General features: G+C 44.9%; 1 protein-coding gene across 1 annotated transcript in view; it reads right to left on the bottom strand.

Moving 5' to 3' along the window:
• Positions 1-25,583, bottom strand: part of LOC119954733 (A disintegrin and metalloproteinase with thrombospondin motifs 20-like) — a 469,933-nt gene that overhangs the window by 292,946 nt on the left and 151,404 nt on the right. Inside the window, exons 5-7 of the mRNA XM_038780255.1 lie at positions 21,001-21,084; positions 11,148-11,272; positions 10,354-10,394 (exon numbers count right to left, since the gene is read on the bottom strand). Of these exons, the coding sequence (XP_038636183.1) occupies positions 10,354-10,394; positions 11,148-11,272; positions 21,001-21,084 (250 nt within the window). The remainder of the gene's footprint in view (positions 1-10,353; positions 10,395-11,147; positions 11,273-21,000; positions 21,085-25,583) is intronic.

Here is a 25,583-nt window from a genome sequence, read left to right as displayed (position 1 = left end):
GTAAAATACGTAGAACAGGAATTGTGGCTCCCTTGGGGCAACAAAATCTACAGAAAACCAACAAACGTATTCTGGAATTCAGAAAAAGCAAGGATCATAAACCAGGACCATTTAACCTGAAACTGGGTTGGCCTGAAAAGACGAATGAACGGCGTTTAAGTAAAAGTGATATTTGTTTAATGACACCAGTTAATAGCAAGTAACAGGACTTTAAAGACATACCAGGGTTCACAAACTGTAGCTTGACACTCAATGGGCTGACAAATTTATCAGAAATTAAAATAAATGGAGAAAATAAATCATTTTAAATCCTGCATGGAGAAAGTGATGAAGATACAAAAGCAAAATACTGCAGATGCTGTGTGGTGAATGTATTCACCATAATATACGTTGTCTATATAGTACTGTGGCCTATGGCCAGTGAATTGTCATATGATCTCCTTCCATGTATTCTACTGGAACCCTGGTGGGCTCCGCCTCTGGCTCTGCCCCCCCCCCATCCCCACCCCCGGGCGGTATATAGACCGGCCGCCTGGGGGCGGCACTCATTGTTACAGCAGTCACAGGCAGGCAAGTTCTTGGATAATAAAGCCTATGTTCACTCTCAGCATCTTGGAGTGAAACAGAGTTAATGGGCAAAATTCTCTGTTTGGGAGACTATGGGTGGGATTCTCCGGTTCCCCCAGCCCAGTGTTTCTCAGCTGCCCACAGTTCGCTGGCAGGGGAATTCTATGCTGCCAATGAGGAAAGTTAATCCCGATGGCAGGAGCTAAATTGCACTCAACCATGAAGGAAGATGAATGGAGTAATGCTGACAGCTGGGAAGTGTGGGAGCGGGCAATCACATCCTGGAAAATTAATGCAGTGAGAAGTCTTACAACACCAGGTTAAAGTCCAACAGGTTTGTTTCCAATCACTAGCTTTCGGAGCACTGCTCCTTTCTCGGGTGAATGCATTCATCTGAGTGTTGTAAGACTTCACCTGGTATTGTAAAACTTCTTACTGTGCTCACCCCAGTCCAATGCTGGAATCTCCACATCATAGGAAATTAGTATCAAAGAGGTATGCATGAATGGCTTGCAGCTCAAAGATCTGAGGTGGTTTGGACACAGTTGACTCTTTTCTCTTTGCAGGAATTGACACATGGTGCTTCCTGTGTCTGAGCCAGCAGGTGTATTGCCCAGGTGAGTGTTAAAGCAGTAATGTTTTTCACTGCCTCTGTTCCGACTGCTCTCCAGCTTCTGGCGAGTCTTTTCCAAGAGGATTTCTGACAGGGTTTTTTTCGGGCGGAGCAGGTCCCTTTATTTAGGGAGCCCTGGGGAAGGGGGGGGGGGGGGTCCCTTTGGACAGCGGGTCTCAGTATAAGTATAACTTATCAGGATAAGAAAGCTGAATTTAAAAAAAAAGAACCTGGTGGAACCTGGAGTAGGATCAAATGTTGTGATCTCTCATTATTATAGTGACAGTGTAACTACTTTTTCAAAGTGCCCTGCAATCAAGGTCTGGGTACGTTTCCTTTTGGTAAGGCTGGAGAAAGGCAAATGGAAAAGCGTCCCTTAAAGCCAAAAGCTTGACTTATAGGGCAGTCACCTCAATCCTCATAAGAATCAAAAGGAATCCATTCTTAGCTTTGTATCGATGTTTACATAGAATTTACATAGAATTTACAGTGCAGAAGGAGGCCATTCGGCCCATCGAGTCTGCACCGGCTCTTGGAAAGAGCACCCTACCCCCTATCCAAGGTCAACACCTCCACCCTATCCCCATAACCCAGTAGCCCCACCCAACACTAAGGGCAATTTTGGACACTAAGGGCAATTTATCATGGCCAATCCACCTAACCCGCACATCTTTGGACTGTGGGAGGAAACCGGAGCACCCGGAGGAAACCCACGCACACACGGGGAGGATGTGCAGACTCCGCACAGACAGTGACCCAAGCCGGAATCGAACCTGGGACCCTGGAGCTGTGAAGTGATTGTGCTATCCACAAGGCTACCGTACTGCCCTTCTTCATAACATGTTGAAAACTAAAACAAGTAAGGAAGACTGAGTGAATATCCACTCTGTATATGTTTAAAAATTAGTGGATTTGATGATAATACGTGTGTGACTTCTTCATGATGGAAGGCAAATTATGGAAACATTTGATATATTTGTTCCTGGTAGGAAGTGGAGAGGTAGGAAGAAATGTTATTCAGTTTGGTAACTTTTATTTAGTGAAAGCATCCATTTATCAGTATTTGCCTCATTTTGTTAGCTCAGGTGGTTATCGCTCTCCACTCATTTCCCTCCTCTTGATATAGAATCATAGAATCCTACCTTCGATCCATTGAATCTGTACCGACCCTCCAAAAGAGCACCCTACTTAGACCATGCTCCCACCCATTCCCCAAAACACAATCTACACATGGGCATCGAGGTTGTAGGAGGGAGGGCTATAGATTTCTGAGTCTTTGGGATTGGCTCTCAGTTAGCCGGGTTACCTTATAGGGCCAGAACCAATATCCTCACTAGGAGGTTTTCTAGTATTATTGGGGGAACTTGGGGCGGTGCTGTGTGCGTGTGGGTACCTAAGAGAGAATTCAGATAAGAGAGAAACTGCTTATGTTGGGGGGAACAGTATAACGATATAAGGCTCTGGTCAAAATCCATTTGGAGTATTGTGAGCAGTTTTGGGCCCCGTATCTAAGGAAGGATGTGCTAGGGTCCAGAGAAGGTTCACAAGAATGATCCCGGGAATGAAGAGCTTGACGTACAAGGAACGGTTGAGGACTCTAGGCCTGTACTCACTGGAGTTTAGAAGGATGAGGGAGGAGAAACAGGCAAATTTGCAATGGGGAAAATGAACTGAGAGAAACTAAATACATATTCGACATCTGCTCTCATGGAGGAAAAAAACTTCCCAGAAATACTATTGAGAATGAAGAACTGAAAGAAATTAGCATTAATAAATCATAGTCCTGGAGAAATGGAACTGAAAGGTGATAAAATTCCTTGACCCTGACAATCTACATCCCACGGTTGAACAAGGAGGCTGAGAAGATAGTGGATGCATTGTTGGGCATCTTCCAAAATTCCATAGATTCCGGGCTGGTTCCTGCAGATTGGAAGGTAGAAAATGTAGAAGGTAGAAAGGTGGGAGAGAGAAACCTGGAATGCTCGAGATTTGTCAGCCTGACGTCAGTAGCAGGAAAAATGTTAGAAACTATTGTAAAGGATTTATAAATGGGCACTGAGAAAATAATGGTAGGGTTGGGCTGATTTATGAAAGGGAAGTAATGTTTGACAAACCTGTTGGAGATTTTTGAGGATGTAACTAGCAGAATAGATCAGGAGGAACCGGTGGATGTAGTGTACTTGGATTTTCAGAAGGCTTTTGATAAGGTCACACACAGTAGGCTAGGAAGCAAAATTAGGGCAGCACATGTGGTTGGGGGTAATATACTGGTATGGATTGAGAACTGGTTAAAGGAGCAAGAACAGAGAGTAGGAACAAACAGGTCATTCTTAGGGTGGCAGGCTGTGACTAGTCGGGACCATAAGGATCAGTGTTTGCGCCACAGCCAGTTACATCAATGATTTGGATGTGGGACCAAATGTGATAGTTCCAAGTTTGCTTGTGAGGAGGATGCAAAGATGCTTCAAGGGCACTTAGATAGGCCGAGTGAATGGGCAGACAAGCCAGATGGAATATAACAAGGAAAAATGTGAAATTATCAACTTTGGTGAGAAATACAGAAATGCAGAGTATTTCTTAAATGTTGAAAGGATGGGAAATGTTGAGTCCAAAGCGACCTGGGTGTTCTTGTTGATGTCTCACTGAAAGCTAATATGCAGATGCAGCAAACAATTCGGAAGTTAAATGGTATGTTGGCCTTTATTGCAAGAGGATTTAGTCACAGGCGTAAAGATGTCTTACTGCAATTTTATAGCGCCTTCGTGAGCTGCACCTAATGTATTGTGTATAGTTTTAGTATCGCAGGAAAGGGTATCGCAGCCATAAAGAGAGTGACACACAGGTTCACTAGACTGATTCCTGGGATGGCAGGATTGTCCTATGAGGAGAGATTGTGGAGACTCAGATCTTTAGAGTTTAGAAGAATGTAAGGGAATCTCAATGGAACATACAACATTCTTCGAGCTCAACAGGGTAGATGCAGAAACAATGTTCTCTCTGGCTGGCGACTGGAGTGGGGGTCACTAGGGATCTAGATTAAGGGGTAGGCCATCTAGGACAGATGAGGAGGAATATCTTCACTTCGAGGGCGGTGAATCTTTGTAATTCTCTATCCCAGAGGGCTGTGGAGGCACAGTCATTGAGTACATTCAAGACAGGGATTGATACATTTCTGAATATTAAAGACATCAAAGAATACAGGGATAGGGCAGAAAAATGGACATATAAAATGGACATAGATCAGTCATGAATGGTGGAACAAGCTTGAGGGACTGAATGGTCTACTCCTGCTCCAATGTTCCTATGTTCCTATGTTCGCCTTCATCTTCACAAATGGCTAATCCTTCCAACAAATGAATTGGGAGACTCCCATTGGGGTGTACAGCAGGATTTCACCAGATTTAAGTCTGTACACTGCTCTATTAAAATTAATTTAGTCCCTCCACCTTTTCCTCTCCCACTGTATCTGCAGATGCCTTACTGGAGTCAGACAAGGATTAGCGGAGATAATCCTCCCGATGCATGCCTCTGAGTCACCCAGGCTGGGATGGTGATTTGTTGCTTAACAAACGTGGCAAGACAGCTTAATGAATAATGGCTTTAGGCTATATAAGAGGAATTGTATCAAAGACTAAATGAAAGCTTACAGAATAGAACTGTGAATAATTAAATTTGGGGGGTTGTTGTGTGAATCTTTCAATGCCAGATGTTTGTAATAGTTTGTCAATTCTTGCAGCTGTAAGAACTCTACCAATCAGCAGAAGTAGGAGTGCTCATTTTCTTGGCTTTGCAGATTCCAAAGGAAGGACAATAAACTAGGACCAATATGATAGAAGCCATTTAAGACTGTCTGGCAGAATCCAGTGGCACAGAAACACATAGGTTAGCGCACTGCTGCAGATTATGCTGTCCTTGAGGTGAAAGTGGTCTGTAGTGAACAATTGGTCCAAAGATGTGCAGGTTAGGTGGATTGGCCATGCTAAATTACCCTTCGCATCAAAAAACGTTAGGTGGGGTTACTGGGTTCCGCGGATAGGGTAGAGGTGTGGGCTTAAGTAGGGTGCTCTTTCCAAGGGCCAGTGCAGACTTGATGGCCCGAATGGCCTCTGCAAATTGTACGATTCTATGGTATTATTCCACAGTAGCCTCTGGATAGAAGTACAGACTTCTGCATTTGCAAGTAGAGAATTAAGAATTTCCACATAGTTGACAGGAAAGTCTTTCAGTGGTTTAAAAGATTCAAAACAAACAGTTTGCGAGTTGGGCGGTGCGAAAAGAGATGTGTGTTGAAATTTGAGAGTCAATAGGAGTACTGTTAAGGTTTCAGTCAATCGGAAACAAGCAAAACTGTTGCAATAAATATAATTTAAACAGACCGAGGCAACAAGTATTCCCTCAACTTCAGGTAACATGGGATTGATGAATCAACCGAGACTTGAGGAATACTTGTATTGTAATAACCCAACGGAAACCACCCAATACGGATTCAGAAGGCAAAGATTCTGTCTGACTAATTTTTAAAAATATTCGCTCATGGGATGCTGGTGAAACCATCCCTTGAACCAAGTGGCTTGCAAGGCCATTTCAGCCAAGTGTCAACCACATTGCTGTGGGTCTGGAGTCACATGTAGGCCAGACAATGCAAGAATAACAGATTTCCTTCCCGAAAGGGCATCAGTGAATCAATTACAACAATCAATGATAGTTTCATTGTGCTATTACTTTTCTATTCCTGACTTTCTTTGAATTCAATTAAGTTAATTTAATAATTAACTAAATTCAATTTCCACCAGCTGCCAGATCTCCAGAGCATGAGCCTGGGTTTCTGAATTACCGATCCAGTGACATTATCACTATGCCACAATCTCCGTTATTGACTTCCTACATAAATGGCATCTCAGGATAATTATAGAAAACTCTACAAATTGGTGTTCAACTTCAAAAGGGCAATGAACAATATTCCACACAAAAGATTCTGACAATAATAATAATCTTTATTATCACAAGTAGGTTTACATTAACACTGCAATGAAGTTACTGTGAAAAGCCCCTAGTTGCCACAGAGGGAGAATTCAGAATGTCCAAAATACTGAACAGCAGGGGCGGGAGTCTCCCTGCGCATGTGCTGGGATCACGCCAGCAGACACTGGCGCTCCGGCGCATGCGCCAACTCACGCCGGCTGGCGGAGGCCCTCCGGCGCCGGCCTAGCCCTGGTGCGGAGGATTCCGCACCTTCGGGGCGGCCCAACGCCAGAGTGGTTCGCACCACTCCTCGGCGCCAGAGTGGCCCGCCCTGCTGGTTCGAGGAGAACCCCGCCCCATGTCTTTCGGGACTTGTGGGAGGAAACCGGAGCACCCGGAGGAAACCCAAGCAGACATGGAGGATGTGGCAACTAGGGGCTTTTCACGGTAACTTCAATGCAATGTAGCCTACTTGTGACAATAAAGATCTTTTTTTTAAAAAAAATAATTATTTTTTTTAGCCATGGTTGGGCCACTTTTCTTATGTTTTTACACCACAAAGGAATGTTCAGCTGTTGGAGTGTGTAGACCATAAATTATGAAATAACTTTTGAATGTTGGACTGCAAAGCACACTTGGACATTCCGAGTATGTGAAAAGACACTGTGCAGACCACCTCTATTAAACTAATTTTGTTTCACCCAGATTTAATTCACAAAATAGCAATTCCACTGGCAAAGACAGAGTACAGTAAGAAGTCTTCCAACACTAGGTTAAAGCCCAACAGGTTTGTTTCAAATCACGAGCTTTCGGAGCACTGCTGCTTCCTCAGGTGAATGAAGAGGTATGTTCCAGAAACATACATATATAGACAAATTCAAAGATGCAAGACGATACTTAGAATGCGAGCATTTGCAAGTAATTAAGCCTTTACAGAGCCAGAGAGATGGGGTAACCCCAGGTTGAAGAGGTGTGAATTGTCTCAAGCCAGGACAGTTGGTAGGATTTTGCAAGTCCAGGCCAGATGGTGGGGGGTGAATGTATTGCGACATGAATCCAAGGTCCTGGTTGAGGCCGTACTCATGTGTGCTGAACTTGGCTATAAGTTTCTGATTGCCGATTCTGCAATGTCGCGAGTCCTGAAGGCCGCCTTGGAGAACTCTTACCCAAAGATCAGAGGCTGAATGCCCTCGACTGCTGAAGTGTTCCCCGACTGGAAGGGAACATTCCTACCTGGCAATTGTCGCGTGATGTCCATTCATCCGTTGTCACAGCATCTGCATGGTCTCGCCAATGTACCACGCTTCGGGATATCCTTTCCTGCAGCGTATAAGGTAGACAACGTTGGCTGAATCGCATGAGTATGTACCTCGTACCTGGTTTATGGTGTTATCACGTGTGATGGTCGTACCTATGTCGATGATCTGGCACATCTTGCAGAGATTGCCATGGCAGGGTTGTGTGATGTCGTGGTCGCTGTTCTGAATGCTGGGTACTTTGCTGCAAACAATGGTATGTTTGAGCTTGCACGGTTGTTTGAAGGCAAGTAGTGGGGGTGTGGGGATGACCTTGGCAAGATGTTCATCTTCATCGATGACGTGTTGAAGGCTGCGAAGAAGATGTCGCAGTTTCTCCGCTCCGGGGAAGTACTGGACGACGAAGGGTACTCTGTCGGTTGTGTCCCGTGTTTGTCTTCTGAGGAGGTTGGTGCAGTTTTTCGCTCTGCAGTTGATCGATGAGTCAAGCGCCATATCCTGTTTGTACGAGGGCATCTTTCAGCGTTTGTAGATGTCTGTTACGCTCCTCCTCGTCTGAGCAGATCCTGTGTATATGGAGTGCTTGTCCATAGGGGATGACTTCTTTAATGTGTTTAGGGTGGAAGCTGGAAAAGTGGAGTATCGTGAGGTTATCCATGGGCTTGCGGTAAAGCAAAGTGCTGAGGTGACCGTTCTTGATGGAGATGAGTATGTCCAAGAATGCAATCGATTCTGGAGAGTAGTCTATGGTGAGTCTGATGGTGGGATGGAACTTATTGATGTCGTTGTGTAGTCGTTTCAATGATTCTTCGCCGTGGGTCCAAAGGAAAAAAATGTCATCGATGTATCTGGTATATAACGTCGGTTCAATGTCCTGTGCGGTGAGGAGGTCTTGTTCAAACTTGTGCATGAAGATGTTGGCATATTTAGGTGCGAATTTGGTTGCCATGGCTGTTCCGTGTGTCTTGATGAAGAACTTGTTGTCAAAGGTGAAGATGTTGTGATCCAGAATGAAGCGGATGAGTTGCAGCATTGCGTCTGGAGATTGGCAGTTGCCGGTGTTGAATACTGAGGCTGTTGCAGCAATGCCGTCGTCATGGGGGATGCTGGTGTAGAGTGCCGAGACGTCCATTGTGACGAGGAATGATCCTGGTTCAACTGGTCAATGTGTGCTGAGTTTCTGTAAGAAGTCCGTCGTATCACGACAGAAGACAGAGGGCATTCCTTTTACAATGGGTTTCAAGATGCCCTCGATATAGCCAGAGAGGTTCTCACACAGGGTCCCATTGCCTGATGGGATACAACCAATGAACCGGAACAGCAGACCGAGAGATCTGCGGTGTGGCAACCGAAGAGGAAAGAGTCAAATTGGACCCCTCCGGAAGGCCGCTGCCCTAGATTCGACATGTATGCTGAAGCCATCAGGAGTCACGTCAATGCCAGATTCGTCAGTCGCATTCACAGGACAGCCCCGAATGTCGCCCAAACACAACGCAATGCCATCCGGGCTCTCAAAACCAAACGCAAAATCGTCATCAAACCAACAAACGAGGGGCCACCGTCATACTGAACAGAACGGACTACTGCAAAGAAGTGTACCGAAAACTCAACAACCAGGATCACCACAGACAGTTACCCGCAGATCCGACCAAGGAACACACTCGCCAACTCAACAGACTGATCAAGACCTTGGATCCAGATCTTCAGAGCACCCTACGTGCTCTCATCCCACATACTCCCCGCGTTGGAGATCTCTACTGCCTCCCGAAAATACTCAAGGCCAACACACCAGGCTGTTCTATCGTATCAGGCAATGGGACCCTGTGGTACACCCGAAGCGTGGTACATCGGCGAGACAATGCAGACACTGCGACAATGGATGAATGGACATCGCGCGACAATCGCCAAGCAGGAATGTTCCCTTTCAGTCGGGGAACACTTCAGCAGTCGAGGGCATTCAGCCTCTGATCTCCGGGTAAGCGTTCTTCAAAGCGGTCTTCAGGACTCGTGACAACGCAGAATCGCCGAGCAGAAACTTATAGCCAAGTTCCGTACACATGTGTATGGCCTCAACCAGGACCTTGGATTCATATCGCATTAAATTCATCCCCCACCATCTGGCCTGGGCTTGCAAAATCCTACCAACTGTCCTGGCTTGAGAAAATTCACACCTCTTTAACCTGGGGTTACCGCTCTCTCTGGCTCTGTAATGCTTAATTACCTGCTAATGCTCGCATTCAAAGTATCGTCTTGCACCTTTGACTTTGTCTATACAAATGTTTCTGGAACCTACCTCTTCATTCACCTGAGGAAGGAGCAGTGCTCTGAAAGCTAGTGATTTGAAACAAACCTGTTGGACTTTAACCTGGTTTGTAAGACTTCTTACTGTGCTCACCCCAGTCCAAAGCCGGCATCTCCACATCAAAGACAGAGTAATAAAGGGAGGAATGAGATTGAGGTAGAAAAGACTGGAAAGAGAAACAATAAAAAAAAAGACAGTGAAAAAGAGGCAGAGAGAGAAAGAGAGGAACAGTACAAGTTAAACGGTGACAGAGAAAAAATTTGAGACAGCGAACGAGATTGGTTGGAGGGGGGGAAGGGGTGGAGAATGGCTGAACGAAAGCGTAATGTATTTGAAAATAGTGGCAGCAACATCTTTAGCGAAGCTACACATTGCAATGATGAAATTTCCATGCAAAACAGACTGCAGACATTGTATTCGAATAAAACAACAGCTAAAGTTTAGAGAAACAATGCTGTGAAACATCCACACCTTTCATCAGAACTGCATTTTCATGTGTAACAGGACTGAACAAGCAAGATTTATTCATTATTTCTTACGCTAAGACAATGAAAGACAGTTCGAATCTCATCAATCCAGTTTTCTTAGCATGAATCTTGTACATTAAGGCCACTCTGCATGGTTAGCTGTGAAAGTTGTTCTGTTTCACTTACCCAAAGTATCACACTTGTTTCTAGCTCTACAAATGTCTTCCCTAAAATCAAACAAATTAAACTAGATAAGAATTTTTAATAAAGAATGAAATTCTGATCAGCACTGACAAAGGAAATTAAAGTACAGCCTTGGGGGTAGGGAAAGGTAAGCGGGTAAAAAAAGTCGCTCGATGATTATTATTAGGGAATTTGAAGTATTGGGGACTGGGCAGATCCTGGACCCGGAGGGTCAATGAGTACAAATCGATGTCTTGGACAGGTGAAGAATGACCTCTTCCTCCTTTTGTCCGTGTTGCTCAAATTTGGAATTCGGCACACCCAAAGATTTAACTGAATATGTCAGTATGACGTCAAGCTTAATCTGGCCTCTTGTTACTATTTGGAAGTGGCAAAGATAGCTAATGAGGAAGCACAGTTTTGTTTGCCTTCAGTCAAATTAATAGCCACTTACAACTTTCCTCATTGCAAGTTGCAGATTCTGATCATCTGCCCTGAACTGATGGTTGCAAACAATGTATTGCACCTTAGTTTTGTGCCAGAATCCAGTTGGTGAGCTGAACAGCATTGACCGATTCCAAACAAAATCCCGACCCCTGATCAGGCCAGTTGAGCAATTCTTCCTGCTTTGCTTTTCAACAATTTTGGTAGCAATTCACATTTTATTCGCAGTTAACAGATTGCAGAATATTTATTTCGGAAACCATTAAATAAAGAATTCAAGGTAACAATCCAGGATCAAGCAATAGGTGTGGAAATTGGTCATTTGGAAGCACAGGTTCACGAGCAACAGTTACCTAGTGATGAGGACTGCGGTGTCATGATGAGATGGGTGGGCATCATCCAGAATGTTCTGTGTCTGCTGCCACACACAGAAGTTATGAAGAGTTGTAGCTGCATTAAAACTGATGGATGGTCCTTCCTGAATAGGTGAAGAAGGAAAAGCATTAATAATGTGGAATGGGAGGGCAGCACGGTGGCGCAGTGGGTTAGCTCTGCTGCCTCATGGCACCGAGGTCCCAGGTTCGCCCCCGGCTCTGGGTCACTGTCCGTGTGGAGTTTGTACATTCTCCCCCTGTTTGCGTGGGTTTCGTCCCCACAACCCAAAAGGTGTGCAGTCCAGGTAGATTGGCCACGCTAAAATTGCCCCTTAATTGGAAAAAATGAATTGGGTACTGTAAATTTATAAAAATAAATAAATAACGTGAAATGGGATTTATTGGTTTTCACCCCCAGCAGATTTTTCACCTCCCAGCCACAGCAATTTAAAATGAAGGTCCGTTTTGTCAACAACAAAACAAAAAAATCAGCGCAACCAGCATTCGTACCCACCGCCAGCTTTCCACACTGGCATCACACATTGGCACATTCAGAGATTGCTGAGGGAATATCAGTGGAAATTGGGCTCTTAACTCCTTACTCGCATAGCTACTCAATTCAGGCCCCTCTGTCCTCACCTCCACTCCGACTCAGGTCAGGCTGATAATAAGCTGAAATAAAAACAGAAAGTGCCGGAAATACTCAGCAGGTCTGGTAGCATCTGTGGAGAGAGAAACAGAGTTAGCATTTTGAGCCGAATATCATTCCAACATATTCGATTTGAAAATGTAAACTCTGTGGTAGATTTCACTGCCCCGTCCACTGCAGGAATTGTTGCGGAAGAGACGGAAAACCTGACGTACCGTTCAGGCGGAAATTTCCGGTCTTAAGGGGTGGCAAGCGCTACTGGAAAATCCTGCCCTATGTTTTTCTCTCTCCACAGACACTGCCAGACCTGTTGAATATTTCCAGCACTTTCTGCTTTTATTTCAGATTCCGAGCATCCACGGTATTTCCCTTTAATTTGAGGGACAATAGGTTGAACCGCGTCAGGCCCCTCTCTCCTCGGTCTCACAATTACTCAGGACTGGCTGCTAATGGTTTGGACTGGGCTGAATCCCTTGGTCCTCAGTGCCACTCACACCACTAAAGGAAGGAACTCCAGCCACGGCATCTGACAGGTGGGAATTCCTGTGGGTGCAACAGTTTCCGCTCGGAGCACTGCAATAGCCGGATTTCTTTCAGGGTTGGTCCAATCAGACCCATTCGGAGCTGGAGCCAAATACACAAGTCAATTTAGTGGCAGCGGTCAGGCAGGTACAGGACCGAGGAGAGTGAAGGAGACAAATGGATGAAAACAAAGAATACGGAGTAGGGAAAAGTTGGAAGCAGGAAATAAGAAAATGAAGGCATTAATGGACGAACTGAGGTGATCGAGGTTTGGAAATGGGGTGATAACTGTTAGGTTAATCAATGAATAATCTTGCTTTTTTCCTGCTCCAAATGCAAAAATGTTGGGATATATCGACGGCTTGTTTTACAAAACCCATGTAAATTGCTTGTTTACTCATGTTGCAGGTTTATAATCAGGGTCATTGTTGGATTGTCAGCTTCCAGGAGACTGTGCCAGCTTTTCTGAAGCTGTTATTAGTTTTCTAGACTGTAATAAATAAATCAGGAAGGTGAAGACGAGGTCTAGCATGGCCTTTAATAATAATAATAATCTTTACTGTCACAAGTAGGCTTACATTAACATTACAATGAAGTTACTGTGAAAATCCCCCAGACACCACACTCTGGTGCCTATTCGGGTACACTGAGGGAGAATTCAGAATGTCCAATTCACCTAAACAGCACGTCTTTCGGGTCTTGTGGGAGTAAACCGGAGCACCCGGAGGAAACTCACGCAGACACGAGGAGAAGGTGCAGATTCCTCACAGATAGCGACCCAAGCCGGGAATTATACCTGGGAGCCTGGCGCTGTGAAGCAACAATGCTAAATGCTGCAATTGCCAGAACGCTGTTGGGGGAGTGCATGGGGGGGGGGGGGGGGGGGGGGGGGGGTAGTGTCACCCTCTAGAACATCCAAAGCAAATTCCACATGAGCGAGCTGTAGAGTGCACAAGAGCAGGTGGAGTGGCGCATTATTGGTATGTAACTACCCACAGGATAGGGTTACTCTAAGGCAGGGGCTTTATCAAAGAAGCAAAATATAGAATCAAGCATGCGGCGCACAATGCTCTCGCTTTGTCTCCGCAGGAGAATATAGCCCATAATGAGCGGAAAAGGGCCAAGACTGGGGTTGGGATGTCAGAGCTCTGAGTCCGCACCCCCAATGAGGAATGGGCCCTGGAAATCGCAGGACTGGTGGTGGACAATTAAATAGCTCACTGGAGGAGTAGGCTCCACAAATATCCCCATCCTCAATGATAGAGGAGTCCAGCACATCAGTGCAAAAGACAAGGCTGAAGCATTCGCAGCAATCCTATGAGAATTTATTGCCCTCGTTTGTACACTCGTGCACAATTGCCTATGGTAACTAAAGTAAACCATGGAGCACGTGGTAACCAGCAAGAGATTTACAGCAGAGCCTCCAAGCACAAAGTTGTTAAGCCTAATAAATGCTCATATTGCTGCTTTGGAGTACTTGGATTCCAAACAGATCAATGAATTATGCGGATATGATGACCAGTATTATGACTGGAGTGATGCATGGGTACAAGTTGGTGCAAACAATCCACAGAAGATGCAGTCTCATTTGCCTGCCATTCCTCTCTCTTTTCTCCTCTTCCTCCTTCAAGAAACAGGATTTCTACTGAAATGCCCATGTTCCAAGTCACAATTGGAACAATTGAAAATTTACCAACTGGAAGCTTGGCTGAGAAACCTTCAAAAAGCTGTCAAAACAACCGGCATTATAAAATTACTCTTAAATAGCAGTTTGGAAAATGCGTCAATTAAAACTAACAACTTCCTTTTAAATCCTGACCTTGCATCAATTCAGAATGGCCTTAGCTGCAATGGTCACTTGATACAAGCGAGGCCAATGTGCAATACATTACCAGCTAAGATTATGGGAAATTCCAGGGAAGGGCTTGATGTTGTAACAGAACTCTTTTCTATTTTGCCATGAGCTCTGTCTACCTTCATTACTCTCTCTGGGCACATTCTAGACCAGAGACCCAGTTTTCCCATCCAGTTTCCCGAGGCCCATCATCCATCCTACGTTATTGCTTCCAGCAGAAATAATCAGAGCGTGTACACTGCAGTGTACCTGAAGACCAGAGTTTAAACTGTTACTTGCCTCAATTAATTGGATAAAAACACTCCACTTCTAAAATCGTAAAACCTAAACCATGGATGAATGAATGAGGGAACTGGAATACGCTCATAAAATCCCTACAGTGCAGAAGGAATCACGTCTTCACCAGCCCTCTGAAAGAGCACCTTACCTAGGCCCACCCCCATCTCATCCCCGCAACCTGACCTAACCTGCATACCTTTGGACACTAAGGGGAAATTTAGCATGGCCAGTCAACGTAACCTGCACATCTTTCGACTGTGGGAGGAAGCCAGAGTATCGGGAGGAAACCCACACAGACATGGGGAGAACATGCAAACTCTGCACAGTCAGTCACCCAAGGTTAGAATTGAACCCGGGTCCCTGGCGCTGTGAGGCAATCCTACAGGTGACAGTTTGTGAATGTAGGGGTTGCAATTGGTTTCAGTGTCACTGGACTGCAGGTGAGGGAATTTGGCCTGAACTTCCAATGCGGATTGCTGTACATGCGTGCTGTCAGACTTCTATCTATCATGAGGATAGGATTGGGCTTGGCTATGATGCCCCCTTGTGGTCAAATGGCCTGCCAATACTCAATACCAAGGCTCACATAAGAAAAATGGGCACTTGAGAACATTATCTGCAGGCTGCAGTTCACTCATGCCTGTGAAATCCACACTCCAGTAAGTTTAATCTCCATTGTCAACCTTTGTTATTGTTTGTTACTCAATATCCTGCTTAGGTTAATGTTGCTCTAAATTTTGTCCCTTCAAAACACTATTTACACCCTCAAATCAACGAAGCGTTAACTCTTTCTCTCTCCACAGATGCTGCCAGGCGTGCTGAGTTTACGCAGCATTTTATGTTTATATATTTTATATCCACCCCTGCCTCATGGCGCCGAGGACTCAGGTTCGATCCCGGCTCTGGGTCACTGTCCGTGTGGAGTTTGCACATTCTCCCTGTGTCTGCGTGGGTCTCAACCCCACAACCCAAAAAAGATGTCCTAAAATTGCCCCTTAATTGGAAAAGAATTGGGAACTCTAAATTTATTTAATAAATATATTCTATATCCACCCATCTACCCCTGCTCTTCATACCCCTGTGTTGGAACTGAGAGTTACCACATATTCTCCTGCACCCGTTCATCCTTTCCAGCAACCTCAACACTAAGGAATCCTTAATTTCAACAGTTCTTCTGTCCTACAACCTTCAGTCTTTTAAACCACAGACACGGGCATTGTCTAACCAGTTGTAATGAAAGGTCATCACCTGAAATGTCAATGGCAGACCTACTGAGTATTTCTGTTGCTATTTCAGGTTGCCAACATCCGCCAACATTCTGCTTTTGATCTAACCACGTTTTCTGGCTTTGCCAAGTCACTTCTCTTCATTTTGTTTAACTTGGGTCGTGTCCTGCATTTTGAGGCTTTGATCCTTCATCTGCATTTCAATTTTCAATTGAGCAAGGAACTCAATTCTTTCAGTGGACGAGCAGATGGAAATAAACTTGCAAGACAGGGGAAACCTCCATGGTGGCATATTAAAAATTATATAGCAGTAATAACCTTCCTCCCAAGAATATTTTAGTTGCATGTACTGTCAATAAACAGTACGGTGGGCAGCATTGTGGATAGCACAATTGCTTCACAGCTCCAGGGTCCCAGGTTCGATTCCGGCTTGGGTCACTGTCTGTGCGGAGTCTGCACATCCTCCCCGTGTGTGCGTGGGTTTCCTCCGGGTGCTCCGGTTTCCTCCCACAGTCCAAAGATGTGCAGGTTAGGTGGATTGGCCATGATAAATTGCCCTTAGTGTCCAAAATTGCCCTTAATGTTGGGTGGGGTTACTGGGTTATGGGGATAGGGTGGAGGTGTTGACCTTGGGTAGGGTGCTCTTTCCAAGAGGCGATGGGCCGAATGGCCTCCTTTGGCACTGTAAATTCTATGAATTAAACCTTCTTGGGAAAAGGATCTAATGTAACTGTGATCCTAATTCCCCCATATGGGCTCACCCAGCACTGGACAAGTTTGTTTTTTGTTCTGTTACCTTGGTTACATATTTTTCTTGTGTGAAGGCATTTGTGAGTCCAACCAGCGCTGATATTCAAACTGCCCTTAGTTTTCAAAGTATTAATTTGCCTATTAGGTGAAACTTCTCTCTGTACTTTGCACGTCTTCCTTGCCCCAAAATAGACTCCAAAGGTCAGCTCCCTACAAAGGGAGCTTTCTCCAAAATCAGGGGAGCGTAACCAATCAGGATCAGGCCAGTGAAACTAAAACTTCACAGTCAGAGTATTTTTTTTAAATGATTTATTCTATATTGTTTTAGTTATATTGCTGGTGGGTATAGGCTAGTTGCTTTTCCATAGACAATCAGGCACAGTTGTACTTCAATTCACTGCATTCTCTTGTACACCAGAATAAAGACAAGTGCTGGAGCACATACAGTGGGATTAATCACTGGCGTTAATGCAATGTTCATGGTGACCTCTGTAATGGATACGCCATTCATAATGCTTCTGAAGTCAACACTGCTGTTTATACCAGATCTATTCCATTTTAATTCAAGCCAGGTAAGCGATATTTCAAGTATTTAAGAAAGCACCCACAATTCCAAACAAATTTCAACTCAAAATGAATGTTAATGTATTTAGTTTAAAAAGAATCTGCTTTAATAACTACACAAATTTGCTTTCATACTTGATGTGCATTACTTGATCATGCCTTTCACTTTGTCCTTTCATCTCCAGGACTGAGGCCTGAATCCAGCCCAGACTAATCACTAGTACTCTGCTGAAAGCAGCCCAAGACAAAAATCATATGGGCATTAAAATAAATCGCATTTTCATTTGACCTGAACAATTGCATTCCTTCGTTGTACAAAACTTTGGGGCTGGGGAGAAAAAAAGGCTGTTAAGCAGGACAGAGTGATCAGAGGTAGTGACATGCAACGAAGCTTCCAGGAATACACCCAGAGTTGGCACACTTAGCCTAAGTGCATCTCAGCTTCAGTCTTCTTTCTTAGAAGAGAATGAGTTTGGATGGTCTCCACTCAGTTCCCAGTGAGGATGGGTCCAGAGCAAAATGAAAACCACCGACAACACTTCACAATTGGGCCGCAGGAGACAAGTATTGTCAGGCAGAGAGGCCTACCTCACATTTTACTATATCTCACTCACATTATACCAAACATGGCAAAGCATATCGCTGAACTTAAACTCAGAACATTTGCAATGTTATTCGGGTTATCGACCCTCCCAAATTGTCTGGAATGAATCCCTTCCTGTGGCAATGCTAGTGATCCGGGAAAGGGCCAATGTTCTCTATCGCGAGTCCGCCCTGCTACCGTTGCTGGCGAGGACGGAGAGTTTGGCGCCCAGCCAAATTCCCCATTCTCTGCAGCGGGACCGGAGAATCCCGCTCCATGAATGGATGGAGAATCCCACCCATTGTCTTTTTAAATTCCACAGTACAGAGATACGTGCAGCTCAGTGACACCACTGGTGTTAGCTTGGAGTGACCAGAAGGAAGACTGGATAGTGGAGAAACATCCAGGTATCCGAGGATAAGGAAGGAAAGAGAAGGGAGAGGGAGCAGAGAGAGGTTCCTGACTGGATTGGATGGGAGGGGACAGGAACAATGCAAGTGACTTGGATGCCTGATTTGAGGGGAGGAATAATTGGGAATCAGAGGTGGTGGGAAAGAAGTTTTCAGATGGATCTCAGGACAGGAAAAAAAAGAATGACAGTGGTATGAGGCTCTCAGTTCAGAGTTGTCAACTTCAGACACCTAAAACTACAGGTTAATGTGACAGTGGTATGAGGCTCTCAGTTCAGAGTTGTCAACTTCAGACACCTAAAACCACAGGTTAATGAGCTAGAGGGACAGAAACAACCTTTTAAAGGTAGAGTTGACAGGATTCACTGGGGCACACCTGGAGCAGTGCAGGGGAATTCTGTTTATAACTACTGGGTGAATGTTGGTGGGTTATAAGATTACAACTAGTTGTAGATAGCATATCTCTATGAGTAACATAAAGACGACCAATGAGTTGTTGTATTATTGTGAGCTATGAAGAAAATCCCTCACAATTTTAGTACCTCTATTAAATCTCCCATTAACTTTCTTTGCTCGAAGGAAAACAATGCCTGATTCTCTGGTCCCTCATCCCTGCCATCAGTCTGGTAAATCACTTCTGCACCTTTTCCAAAGCCTTGAAATCTTTCCTGAGGTGCGGTTTCCAAAATCAGACAATAGTACAGCTGAGGCCTAATAGAGACTTGGCAAAACATGCTTTTTTGTACAGCACAGAACCTGACAGAAAGTAACAGGTTAAGCTCAAGGCAGTCTGATGAAGCGCCAGAACATTGCTTGCCAGTTTTCAGTGGGCCATTAAGCCAGTAAGTCAGGACAAGCTTCAGAGTGAACTGAGAGCAGGCGATTCTCATTGAAGCTTGTACTCAAGAGCTTGGTTCTCCCCCTTCTGCGCAGGAAGAGGATCCAGAAGAGGTGAATGGGAAGCAGTAAAGTCGCCATGGTCCCAGCTGCTTTCCCCTTTGAGGGGGAGAGCTGACTGATGGTGATTTAACCTGAGGATCGCCGCACCACAGATGAGGGGCAAGGTGGAAAAGGTGGGGTCTTTGCGAATAACATCAGCCGGTATGGGCTTGCTATGCATCACGAATTAGCTGTCCAGCCAACTGAGCTAAACTGGCCCTGATCAGAATGCCTTCTGCTGCCTAATTCAGTAACAGGACAGACTTGGCAGAGGTTAGGATTCAGGGGTCAAATCTTAATAACTACATTTCTGCCAACAATCGGGCTATTTTAGACAAATTTAAAGTTTTTTTGCACGTTCTGGTATTAGTTAAGCTGCTGCAAAGCATTTTTAAAAAAAATATCTGCACTTTTGGCAGATTAAAGAAAAAATGTCACAAAGAAAAGTATTCTTGTGATTTGATTGGTTTGAGTCAGTTTTTGACCTTCTTATTGGTAGATTTTGTTCAGCTTGGAGTTGTTGAGTTCTGATGGTTAAGTTCAGTCACAACCGATTTCCTTTGATCGATTTTTACTGCCTTGGATTCCAGATTGTTTTACTGGTACATTTTGGTTCCAGTTTGTTGCTACGCCAAAAAACCATTCGCTGAACATGACATACGAGTGTGACGGATTGTGCAAATAATTCCATAACTTGGACAATCAAAGTGAATGAATCACATGTGGCACTGAAGCCTGGTGCATGAAGTGGGATGTGGAAGTGTATGGGTGGCACAGAGGTTAGCACTGCTGCTTCACAGCTTCACGGTCTCAGGATCGATTCCCGGCTTGGGTCACTGTCTGTGCGGAGTCTGCACATTCTCCCAGTGTCTGCGTGGGTTTCCTCCGAGTGCTCCGGTTTCCTCCCACAGTCCAAAGATATGCACGTTAGGTGGATTGGTCATGCAAAATTGCTCATGTCCAAAGGTTAGCTGGGTTTACTGGGGTACGGGGATAGGGTGGAGGTGTGGATTTAAGTAGGATGCTCTTTCCAAGGGCCGGTGCAGACTCGATGGGCCAAAGGGACTCCTTCTGCACAGTAAATTCCATGATTCTATGATTCTATGATCTGGGTTGAATTTTGGACCTGGGTCATTGTGCAGAGTTTGCACTTTCTCCCCGTGTCTTCATGAATTTCCTCCGAGTGCTCTGGTTTTCTACCACAGTACAAAGATATGCAGGTTAAGGTGTGTATTTTATGTTTGTCCTATTTTGTATTTTCTTTTCATGTACGGAATGTTGGAGCTGCACGCAGAACAATACTTTTCACGGTACCTCGGTACACGTGACAATAAACCAATCCAATCCAATCCAATACTAAATTTTCGCTTAAGTGTCCAAAGATTTGCAAGTTAGGTAGGTTGACAGGGAGAAGACAGAGGCGTGGGCCTAGGTAGGGTCTTTCCGAGAGCTGTTGAAGACTTGATGGGCTGAATGGCCTCCTTCTGCACTGTCGGGATTCTATGGGCTTTATCATTCTGTTTGTACAGAATAGGGGTGATGAGTATGATGTCTGAAAAGCTGGGAACCCAACGCTGAATTGTGGCTGTATCATCGTAAATTGTGCAGACGTACAGGGAGAAGGCGCATCAACAAGTTCCCATCCTCAGCATCAGCCACGTTCCAACATATAAAGATTTTTGTAATGAACTCCAATTGGCTTTATTGGTTGGCCAATTGGAGTATGAGCTCCCTCAATGATAGCTCATTGAGGGGGCCCATATAATCACCTGTGTAGGCTTTGTGAGCAGTCTTAAGTTGACTGGACTGCTAGCAGCACTGTTTGTAGCTGCTCCTGTGATATCGTTATTGTAAATAAATATTGGTGTGGTGACAGAACTCTTGCCTCCCGTGGATTACTACAATTTTAAAACATTGAAAGTGGACTTAATACAAATCGAAGAGAAAAGTGCTCAATTAAGATCGGGTATCTTCTTATAGTCATCTGTATTTGATCTAGAATACTGCAAAGTGTTTGGTAATGGATCGCTATTGTTAGCAAAGATTTGGACTTACCTGTTCATTATAGATCACAATTAACTTCACTATAACGATGTTGATGAGGTTCCCAACACTTGGATCTCGATAAATCGCAGCTACCTAAAACACACACAGATTAAAGATAGGGATATGTCTTGTCTTTAGGATTTATACAGAATGTCCGAATTTTAATGTAAAGTAGAGAGATCACAAATCCAGTTAAACACTCATAGTTTTAGATGTCAGATACCAAGTTAGATGTTTAGATACAAATAAAAGAGACTTAATAGGTCAAACTTTTCGGTGCAATAGTTCAATAATGGTCAAGTGTATTTCACTGAATTGCTTCATGATCATAAATGTTACAAAGGGAGGAACGTGTATGCTTAGTGAGATCTGTCTTTCCTGCTTTGTATGGATGTGGATTGACAGCTTATGAGCAGACATTTCTATTGCAATGGCACCATAAATACTGATATAATATGAACAAGTGATCTTAACTCTAGATCAGTGAACCAGGCTTTTGGCCAACGTGTATTTATCTAATGAGCAGCCCCAAAGGACAAATCCCATGAACATGAAGTGGGAGGGGGGGAGATGCTAAATCAACAGGGCGCTCTTTCTATAACACTTCCTGCACAATCCCTCTTTCCACCTTCTTTGATTGAAGCATTTAAGCTTGGCCCGGGCCTTACTTGACATTTACACTTCTTAACACGTCCACAGAATATCCGTCAAGAGCTGGGACACTTGTTGAACTCCCCACCCTTGCTGAATTCACCCTTGGGTGAATGTAAACTGCAAGGACCTGGGAGTCAGACCCATTTAGTTAACACAAAGTAAACACTTTGAAGCATTTGGCAGTTCAGATGAATCTTGTATCCTGATAGACATTCTGAAACAATCTATTGAAAACACTAAATCCTGACTGAGGAGTTCATACACATTTCCCGATTATGTTCAATTATTGAACATTATAAGGCAGAGAATGGCTGACAAATGAATGAAGTGAAAATGAAAATCGCTTATTGTCACGAGTAGGCTTCAAATGAAGTTACTGTGAAAAGCCCCTAGTCGCCACATTCCGGCGCCTGTTCGGGGAGGCTGTTACGGGAATCGAACCGTGCTGCTGGCCTGCTTGGTCTGCTTTCAAAGCCAGCGATTTAGCCCTGTGCTAAACAGCCCCTAACAGGGGAATGCCAACAGAGGGATGGAGTTTCACTCCCAAGTTGAGAGCATAGAGATGAGAATGCACAGCTCTGTGAACCAAACCTTTAAAAATGGCTGCCCCAACATCGGATTTCCAGTCCAGAGGTGGGAGAAGGGTGCAGACTGGAATAGGACTCTGGGCGAGTGACCCCTGAAGGAGTTAGGGGCATGTCCAGGGCGGGTTAAATGGCTCAGGTGTAAAAAGCAGGTCTTCAAAGTGTCTTGAATGAGACATCACTGAATGTCCAAGCTATAAGTGTTCTCCAACTATCAGCTGACCCTGGAGCTAATGGCCCATCATGGACTTTGCCCGTGAGAGAATTTCATTGTTGCTGCCTAAGTGTGCTCTACTGAACCACTGAAAGCATTAAGTGGATTCACAAGCCATGGAGGTGGCACTGTGTTTCTATCTATCTGGTACAGATATTATCCAGTCATGTAGTTCGCCGCCAAGTCTCAGTGGATGGGTGAAAGGTGAACAGTGCCTTGCTCATTATCCTACCCACCTATCAGGATGTGTCCACGCTGCTGACCCTTGGCCAGGTCCCTCCCAGTATCACATTGTCATGGCATAATAATGTGACAAAGAGGGGGGAAAACCAATAGGGCTGTCAGTGGTTATGGAGCACAGTGCGCTACTTTGGAGTCACAGCCACAACATGCATGGCAACAAGCATTTACACAGCACGTAGTTAAGACAAGGGTGTGCATCAGAGACTGCATTCATAATGAGAAGGCCTGTACCTAAATAATTCCTTTAGTATCTCACACATCTCAGCTCTGCTCCCTAACCCTGGGACATGAAGGAAGAGATATCCGAGGGGGAAGCATCACACTCCACCAACAGAGAAAGCAGCATTTTGAAGGATGCAGCTCACATATAGAGGAGGTGGCACAGGGTGAAAGTCACCACACCAAAATCAGGAGGTGTCGGAGACGAGACATTTGTGCACAGTTCCCCTCAGAGTCACGGCAATGCTCCAATTGGCAGGAATGTGGTGCCTTGGGAGTCACCTCATGGGGCACAATATTTAAATAATCAGCAAATGTGTGGACATCTGACAGAATTCCCTGAAACAGTGGGAGCTCTAGAAATGCGAAAGGGGGAGTTCATGACTATCATGAGCTCCACGTCGTCCTGAGGGGCACAACCACATGAGCTCCGACTATGAGAAGATTGGCCAATCGAGAGACGCATGCAGTAGCACTCAGAGTAGATGCAGAGCAGCATCTCGGGCAGGAAAGGGTGCAGACCTCCCTCAATAGCCTGGATTTATCTGCTCCGAGTATGAGCTCTGACATCCACAGAATACATGAGCAGCTGCCTACCATTAATAAGGTGGCCACACTGTTGGCACAGTGGCTGCTGGAAAGGTCAGCTACTGTACACCAGCAGTCAGCCCCATCGTTCCACCTGAAAGCCAACCCAGGTTTATGCAGGTGACTGAAGAGGGTGAAGGTACTGAGAGATCCTCAGCACCCTCATCTTAATTCACCCCACTCCCTCCTCCCCAGCCCTCGTATGCTGCACATGTGCCATGCTGCCGGCCGCCCATAGAGAGATGCAGAAGTTGCAGTCTGAAAGGAGCTCCCAAATGGATGCCTGCACAATGAGGCTAGCCCACAACTCCTCATTGACATTTAGACAAAGAAGTGACCTCTGAGACAACACTGGTGGGTCCGGGGGGGACGGGGTGGGAGGGGACTTCATAGCTATGTGTATGCAAAGGGCATCTCCTCACCGAGAGCACTAGTGGTATCACTGTGGTTACACGTTTCACATTTTACATAGTACATTTGAGCTTTTTTGAATATATTTACTTACATTTTACATGACTCAGTGCATGCGTTTACACTAGAGAGCTCAAAAAGAATGGATGCTCCCATCGTAACAAAAATCTAGGCCAGAGAGTTTACACTTGTGGATCAGACATGCTGAATGTCCAAAATTGGCCATTACACAGTAAAGCAGCATTATGACAGTAGTTATCTCTGCTGCTTCACAGCACCAGTGATCCAGGTTCAAATTTGGCCTTGGGGATTCTGTGGGTGGAGCTTACACGTTCTCCCTGTATCTGCGTGGGTTTCCTCCGGGTGCTCCATTTCTTCCCACAGTCCTAAGATGCAGGTTAGATGGATTGGCCATGCAGAATTTCCCCTTAGTTAGGCAGGGTAATGGGGTGACAGAGAGTGTGCCTGAGAGGTTTGCACTTTTGGAGGGTCGGTGCGGACTTGATGGGCGGAGTGGCCTTCTTCTGCACTGTAGGGATTCTATGATTCCATGAAAAGTTCCCCACCGGGAGCAAAAAGCTCTGCTTTGTGACCAGTTTTCAAATAGTTTTGCTAGAAGCATCCCACTCAGCTAGGGATAAGACATGTCAGTGGAAGAAAACACTTTTGTCATCACTTGAAAAAGTAAAGCAGTTCGGGACAACTTTCCTGCATGAGCAGTGTTTTACCAAGGAGCAGTAATAGGTAAAGTTAGTAACCCACACCCAGGCCGAATTCATGCAGATTCCTCTTCATCACAGCTCCAAGTATGATTATTGAAATTTCCCTCCAATTCTAGGCAAGCTCTAATTACAAATCATTTCTAAGTTTGACCTCTACTCCAAAACATGGAATGATAGGTCTGATTGTTATCACGTTGTTAGCGCAATCTTGCTGTGCATATTCTTGCCATGTTTCCTACCATGGCAATACTTGAAAAGTACCTAGTTGGTTCTAAATCGCTTTGGGACATTCTGAGATGGTGAAAGGGCCTATATTAAAGCAAGTCTTTCTTTTATTTGTAATCAAAATCAGAACTGCTGGCTGTGAAGATCCATAACACACTGTGTGAATTTGGCAAGCAGCAACCCAGCTAAATTTACTGGGATTTTCTTTTTACCAAAGACTGCGCGTGGAGGGATGGCGAGTTTGGAGAATGTAAATAGAGGAATATAAATCGACATGTATGGGAAGAAAGAAATGTGGGAAAAATTAGATAAAGGGCCCACAGGTTCTCCAGAAACAAGGTACATTGATATAGAACTCTAGTGTGGTTTGGATCAAGATTAAATTGGAATAAGAGTAGCTGTATATCTTTCCTCATCACGTACCGAATCAAACAAAATCTGGTGCAATACAGAACATCTTTGCAATGAACCATTATCCTTCAAACAGGGGGCGGGATTCTCCATCGGCTGACATTAGAATCGAGGGATGGCGAGTTTGGAGAATGTCAATAGAGGAATATAAATCGACATGTATGGGAAGAAAGAAATGTGGGAAAAATGAGATTGAGGGCCCACAGGTTCTCCAGAAACAGGGGGCGCGATTCTCCGAAATGGAGACAAAGTCCCGACACCGGAGTGAAAACCGCTCCCGCTCCCAGCCCCCTATTCTCCCGCCCCCGGGGGCTAGGAGCG

The sequence above is a fragment of the Scyliorhinus canicula genome, chromosome 20, assembly GCF_902713615.1.
Source record: "Scyliorhinus canicula chromosome 20, sScyCan1.1, whole genome shotgun sequence".
In the NCBI taxonomy this organism is placed as follows: domain Eukaryota; kingdom Metazoa; phylum Chordata; class Chondrichthyes; order Carcharhiniformes; family Scyliorhinidae; genus Scyliorhinus; species Scyliorhinus canicula.
The sequence above is the reverse complement of the archived record's forward strand: the minus strand, read 5'-3'. Positions and strand labels throughout refer to the sequence as shown.